We start from the raw sequence: 7,521 nt of genomic DNA, 5'->3' as shown, positions 1-7,521 counted from the left end.
GAGAGGCAGCAGTGGTAAGAAGCAGGGGGGTGGGGGAACATGAGCACAGGGCCCGGGCCAGCAGGGCCCAGGGCAGGGCAGCAGGAGCACGGGTCTGGACTGGCAGTTGGGGCTGGAGAGGCGGAGGCGGCGAGGAGCAGTGGCAACCAATTATTTACATTCTATTTACATTCATTCCTAGGAGGCAGTGGGTTTTGCTTAGTGTTTTAGGTTGGGTCAACATTCATCTCTCTGTCTACATGAGCCGCCACAGTGCCTCATTGAGAGCTATAGATCATGTGCTTCACTTCACCATTACCCCAGTGGACCAAACTGTCATAACCAAATGAGTTGAGTGCCCCTGTCACAATAGAACTGCCCTGAATAACCGCAGTTACTTTCAAATTTGGTCACGTTCCGCCTCATTAGTTATTCCTACCTAGCAGTCCGTTATTGGCCACTCCGGACATATAAAAGTTCATGCAGCTTCCGCCCAAGTCGGAGACCTCTGAGCACGCGGCAGAGTAACTACGGAGAACTCTGTAGCGCGATTGAGGAAACTTGGCGGACTGATCACCCACCAATATCTCCCCGTCACTGGGTCCTCCTGATGTACCCCTGTTATCCTGCAGGTTCTTTTTCATTCATAAATTCGTTAACTCGTAACTTGTTTTGCTATCTGTGACAACGCAAGCAAGCCACCTCGAGGCCTGCGTTGCCATTCCACACAGCGTAAGTAAAAGCAATCTTTTAAAACCAATAAGCTGTCTCGCCTCTCCATCGCTGGCCCGCCTGACGTCCGATTAAATTAGCGATCCTCTGGTCGGCTCTGGCTGCCTGAGACATTTAAATCAGAGAAAACCAGGATCCCTGGTAATGAGATGAGTTATATTTTTTTTTCCTTCTACTCCTTCAAATTTTGGAGGCTCCTGTGAGGCTCCAGCTTGAGAATACAAAACCAATGAGAAGGACTATGCTTTGCCATTACACCACTTTCTTTTCCTGAATGGGAGACGTTGCATTTTGAGCATAAACTCCTAATCAGACAGACTCAGAGAAAACCAGGATCCCTGGTAATGAGATGAGTTATATTTTTTTTTCCTTCTACTCCTTCAAATTTTGGAGGCTCCTGTGAGGCTCCAGCTTGAGAATACAAAACCAATGAGAAGGACTATGCTTTGCCATTACACCACTTTCTTTTCCTGAATGGGAGACGTTGCATTTTGAGCATAAACTCCTAATCAGACAGACTTTTCCATGGACTGTTTAGCTGAAGGAAAGGTATCCTGAGCAGAGGGCCCTCAGGCATTGCTTAGTTCTACAAAGCCCAAGGTACTGAATATCAAATTTGTGTGCCAAGCTCTATTTTTCCAGGCACTTTTTTTTTTTTTTTTTTTTTTTTTTTTTGAGGCAGGGGGCTGCAATAGGCAGATCCCCTACTTTGGAAAGTTACAAGAAACAAAATAGCACCCATTTTAACTCAGGGCTGGTCTTTAAAATGATGTAGGTAAACCATTGCAAAAGCTGCCTGGACACTTCCTAATCAAACTAAGCTATGGTGAGCACATCCACACATGAAATGAATGGGATGCGATAAACTCCAGCACATAGGTGCCGACTTATTTTTGCCCAGGGAGGGACCCCAATATGATGGACACGTGGAAAAAGTTTTACACATTTCAGGTGACAGCCCTCTTGCCAAGGGGGGCCGGGGCCAGCCCCCCCCCATGTACTTGGCTCCTCTGCTCTGGCACATATCACAGCAGAGTTTATTGCTCCCTGGTCCCACACTTACACATGCACCTGGGACCACAGCATGCTGGGCCAGGTTGGATTAGTCCCAGCTAACAGGGTGCCTGGGGGTTCAGCTTGCCAGCCTGGGGCTGCTCCAACCTGGCTCAATGTGCTGCGAAGGGGCTGGCTGAGGCACAAGGGTACAAGCCTAAATTTAATCTATTTTAATTTTAGGCTAAACAAAAAAGGGTCCATCTTAAAATGCCAAACAAATGCCCAGTAGCTTTTAGCACTGGTTTACAAAGTGGTTTATATCAAATCAGTACATTTTTCTTTTGTTGAAGAGACCTAGTAGTGATACTGGGATAACTTGGATTGATTAACTTTTTTTATTTTCTTTTTTTCCTCCTCCTTTTTTCCCTTTCTTTTTAGAAGTTTTAAAATCTTGGGCCCAAGATTTTAAAGAGGGACTATTGATTGCATATGCTTAACTTGACACTCCATAAGGGATCCAATCTGTTTTCAGAATGTAAGTGCTGCAGTTTCACAAATAATAGTGTCTCTGTTATGTCATTAGCAACACTGCAAATCACTAGTCATCATAGTCTTGGCTTCCATGGCATAAGTATACACAGAAGCTTATTAGCCATGTAAATCAAGCTCTTACAGCTAGGTCAGAGAATACCTTCCACAGAACTGATCTGGTACATCAGGGAACAAGGAAAGGAGCAACTGATCCAAGCAAAAACAGTGGCCTTTATACATAGTCTGGAAAATTAAATTTTTCATGATTAAGCCCCTGCTACCATATAAAACTAGAAGGGATCTCCTGGGTCACAGAGTACAGTCTCCTACTGGATGACATAGTGTCTACAGTAATCCCGCCTAAACTTATCATGACTTCACAATGCCTGACTTATCTCCGTCTCCATTTAGCTGATGCACCTTATTATGAAAGACTACACAGAAAACAAATTTATGAGTATGTAGCTTTATGTTAAATGAGAAGCTGATACATTTGCATTAATGTGGTCTGAAGGAATGTACTGACAAGGTGGTGCTCGATTTTAATCAGCGTACTTTTCACTCCAGCACAGTACATCTGGCATTTACCAGTCTCAGGTGGAGTCTTCCAAGCTTTTTGTGCTATATAGCTCAGATGGAGAAGGCTTACAGACCATTCTTTTCCTTTTCAGTGAAAAGTGGGGGTAGGAGGGGAATATAGGTTAGGAGCAGACTGCAGAAGGCATTAAAATAAGACTATTTCCAAAGGAAAGCTCTTTGCCAACTGCAATATACAGTTATGTTACTGGTAGGTCCTAGATTACAGAGTAGGTCAGTATTTAATCTTTCAATGCTTTTAGCTTGAATTCAAATTCAAAATTCAGACTTTAGGGAAAAGGTGAGCTTGAACAAAACATAATAATATAATTTCAAAAGGTGTAGTACTTGGACAGTGTACCGGTCATGGTTTAGGGTCAAGCTGAGTTTTCATGAAGAAACTACATATAATTATGGGACCATATTGGGAAGATACAGAACAACATATCAGTGGGTGCATCAGTATTGAGAATTGGAGTAAAATGGAGTTAGATGAGCTGGTAAAGCTTTTGCTGATGTTGCTATTCTGCTCTAGTTAGCTTATGCCTAAACACAACAGGATTTAAAAGCCAGGCATTTCCCTACGTGATGACAACCTTAATTATTCACACATTGCCCTTGTGTTAGGAAAAGGTGATGTGCATCTCCTGGGCCCTCTGTTGCTAAATAAGTATTTCAACTTTTCTTTTTGAAATAAAACCCTCCTCCCATTTCATGTCAAACTAGAAGGAGGGAACATTATAAAAATTGCAAAGTACAATTGACAAAACATGCTTAAGTTTTACGTGTAACAATGCACATTGTCACCACATCCAAGAGGCACAGGGCACTGACAGATGTGCAGCTGCCATTGTAATGCATGGTGCTTCAAAGGAAGCACCATGAGTTACAGCAACACCCCCCCCCCCCCCCCCCCCACACACCCCCCACCCCCCCCCCCCCCCGTAACCCAACAGATCCCCACCACCCCAACTCAGCCTGCACTGGAGCTCAGCCACCTCACAGCTGTGTGGGATCCCCAGTCTACCTGCTCCCACCTCCAGCATGGGCTGGGCAAACCCTGGACCAAGCTCCCTCCCTTCCCTTCCCTCATACTCTGAAGACAGCACCAGGGGCTGGGCTGATGCTCCTGGCACAAACTAACAGAAGTTAAATGAAGGTGCTCCATTTTTGAAGCGCCTTCACTTGAACCCTCGGGTAATGAGGGTTTGTTCGTCATGCAATAGGGCACTTTTAAAGCACTCTACTACATCTGTGTGCTTCTGTCAGGGCATGGCTGTAGAGTGCTTTCAGGGGGACAATCACAAGACAAAATATCACTTTTGTCAGCACCCATAATGATCAGGACCCTCTGATGAACAAGATTTGAGCATCAGTCTTGCCTACAGGCTAGTTTAAGCAGTTTTCCAATCAGTATGCTGCCTTCTGCTAATCCCTTTCAAAGCCATCTAACTGTTCATGTGTTGTACAGGCAAGTCAAGCCACTTAACCCTGGTTGTAGATTCCACTATGCAGGCAGCACATTTAAATGTTACAAACACAACTCTTTTGCACCTAGTCCTACAAGGACTTGCCTTACTGCACAGAGTACCTTTTTCTACTTATGCTGTAGTGAAAAAAATATCCCGTGCATACAACCATACTTACAGCAGGTATATACAACAATTATTTTATTGATAACAGATCACATATGAACTTTGAGAAAAGAGTGAATATTAAAACATACCCAGCTCTAAAGTCTATTTTCTTTAGTAGAAAAATGTGAGCAACAGATAGAAAAAACTATATACACAGTATATTATATCAATCACACAGTTCGTTCATTTAGGATATGTACTGTGGCACTGTACATGTGGTTCTATAAAACACATGCCATCTAAACAAACTGCTTTGAAAACGTTCCATAATGTTATCAGAATATAACATTTGATTATTGCAAAGAAAAATTAATAATGAACTATTCAAACCTATGCCATTTTCACATTAAAACCATTTACAGGTACCAAGTCATATGGCTAATCTTGCATTATACACATTGGTATGGCATATAAATTTGTATTTTCACATGCTTCACTCCCTCGAGACAAAATTAGGATTTGTTTCAGTTCTTACAGCCTATGACCTAGCTAAGGATAGTTTCTTGGTACTGCTCAGTACATGGAAATGTGTGGTCTTGTAATCAATATTTCTGTATAGAAGAATGAACAGTACAGTATTCCCATATAGTCCATTTTGCACATTCTGAAAGTGAAATGACACTTAAGCATAGACTCCAGGATCAAATGCATCTGTTCCAGGATCGAACGCATCTTTCCTAAAAAAAAAAACTTCTTAATAAGCCGCCTTCTTCAACAGTGCTCATTTTAAACTGAACATTAGGTTTTTAGACAACTTCTTACCACAGAGGCTTTAAAAAGGGTGTAATCCCAGTAGTCTGAAACAAGATGTTTGTCCCACTGCATCTGAAGAGATCAGAAGGCAGAACAACACTTAAAAACTTGATATAGCATACTGAAAGATTCAGGTACCACTTAAATGCTGTCGAATTTTACAACATGCCTGGGAGGCAAGTTAAATGTATTTATATCCATTATCAAGATGGAAAGACACACAAAAAGACTGCCGAAAACCAGAGTGGCAGACTTGATACTGCTATTCAGGAGTCCCTGGCGCTTGCTCCTGCACCCAGTCCGAGATTAGGCACGGTACCTTTTGTAAAAGGTAACTTTTAAATTGCTGGAATTAAAGTTCATCTGCAGATTTTGCAGGCAAGCAGCTTACTGTACAAATTCCAGGACAATCTCCAAAGTTCAGCAGCCTCCCAACACTTAGTAGAAAGGTAAAGATACAGAATTTGCTATTTTAAGTCTCACTTAGCAACATGACAGTTGAGCTATTCCCACTTTGCTTAGCCAGCTGCAGTACAGTCTGAAACTGGAGGCACTGCACATCAACAAGGGCCCCATGTTTTAGTAGGATCTCAACTGTTTTCGCATGCCCACCTCTTGCTGCCAGGTGAAGCGCTGTCAACCCTTCTTCATCAGAATCATTTATGTTTCCTAAGCTGACAAGCTCCTCTACTACTTCAGAGTGTCCATTTTCAGCAGCAAGGTGTAGTGCTGCTCTGTTTGCAGGGCCTTTGGCCAGAACATTAGCCTTTTCATCTATCAGCAGTCTAGTTGTGGCTAGATGTCCACTGCGGGCTGCTAAATGAAATGCAGTATATCCTTCTGCTGTAACAGCCTCAATTTCTGCACCACGATTGAGAAGCAGCCTGGAAGTGCTGGTATGGCCCGTTTCAGCAGCTACATGGAGAGCAGTTTGCAGAAGCATGTTCTGGATGTTAACATCTGACTGCAGTTCGATAAGAATGCGGGCCACTCTGTAGTGCCCTCTTTGAGCTGCCAGGTGCAGAGGAGTCCTTCCGTTCACTGTCTGTGCATTCACGTCTGCATCTGAATGTTTTGCCAAAAGCTTGACAATGGAGAGATGACCTTGCCAAGCAGCATAGTGCAATGGCAACCAGCCATCCTTTCCCATGATATCTACATTCACACCTCTTCTCAAGAGGATACGCACTATGTTTTCTTGGCCGTGCTGGCAGGCTATGTGAATGGGGGCTCTGCCTTCAAAATCTACTTCATTCGGCAGGGCATTCTTATCAAGCAGCATTCTGGTGCTGAAGTCATCCCCGTTCTGTGCTGCAAAGTGAAGAGCTGTCCACTGATCCTCATCTTTGGCATTCACATTGATTTTCCTTGCCAGAATAAGCTCCACGATGCTTCGAACCTTCTTCTCTATAGCCACGTGCAGGGGGGTAGACCCTTTCTTATTGGTGAGATTAGGGTTAGCATTATAAAGGAGCAGCCACTTGACACACTCTTCTTGACCTGCCTCAACAGCCAAGTGCAAGAGGCTAGAGTTTCCATCTAAAACAAGATCAACATCTTGAGGCTGGAGAATCTTCATTAGCTTGCCTGTGTCTCCAGCTAGAATTGCCTCAGCCAATTTTCTCTTTTGAATATCTGTCGTGTCAATATCTGGATGGAGAAAGACAGTATAAAAATCCTGTTAGAGCCAAGAACTATATTTACTATACTTAGGTGTTTCAGTTATTAATACAGAGGTGCAATTTTCCCTTCAATTAACACTTATGCTTTAAACCTCACTTCCCTATAGTATGTGGCTGACAGTTTAAAATCAGACTTGAAACATGTTGTTCCTAGCTTCTCCCTCGTGAAAACAGGAATGGAAGCATGGTGGGATAATAAAATGCAGCCTCTGATCTTCCCCTGATGCTGCAATGATCATCACTTCATTTAATCCAATACTGAAATACCAATCTCGGTAGCACCAAGTAGAAGTGGGAGGCTACTAACTGTTAACCACAAAAATGAAACTCAGATTTAACAGTGCTTACAGTTGGGTTCTTAAACACCCCAAAAAGATTAATTCAAGCTGGAACAGGTACAGTAAGGGGCTACAAGGATGTTTAGTAGGGCTGTGCAAAGCTTCAGTTGCCGATTCAATTAGGCAGAGATTCAGCCCAATTTGGAGGCCGAATCTCCAAATCCGAATAGAATCAGGAGACCCTTTAATCTCTCCGAATAGAATCAGAACCCTCTGAATTGATTCGGAGAGATTCGGAAAAATTCAGAGTTTCAGACATAGATACAGCTTTAAATGTTTTTTCTACGTACCTCAAGG

The 7,521-nt window shown here is 43.0% G+C and overlaps 1 protein-coding gene across 1 annotated transcript in view; it reads right to left on the bottom strand.

Annotated features, from left to right (window-relative positions):
* Window positions 1-3,906: 3,906 nt before the first annotated feature.
* The window catches only part of RIPK4 (receptor interacting serine/threonine kinase 4), a 31,360-nt gene continuing 27,745 nt past the window's right edge, over window positions 3,907-7,521 (bottom strand). Inside the window, exons 8-9 of the mRNA XM_025215423.1 lie at window positions 5,817-6,854; window positions 3,907-5,276 (exon numbers count right to left, since the gene is read on the bottom strand). Coding sequence (XP_025071208.1) covers window positions 5,224-5,276; window positions 5,817-6,854 — 1,091 coding nt within the window. The 3' untranslated portion in view covers window positions 3,907-5,223. The remainder of the gene's footprint in view (window positions 5,277-5,816; window positions 6,855-7,521) is intronic.

The sequence above is a fragment of the Alligator sinensis genome, unplaced genomic scaffold (genome assembly GCF_000455745.1).
Source record: "Alligator sinensis unplaced genomic scaffold, ASM45574v1 scaffold840_1, whole genome shotgun sequence".
Lineage (NCBI taxonomy): Eukaryota > Metazoa > Chordata > Crocodylia > Alligatoridae > Alligator > Alligator sinensis.
The sequence above is the reverse complement of the archived record's forward strand: the minus strand, read 5'-3'. Positions and strand labels throughout refer to the sequence as shown.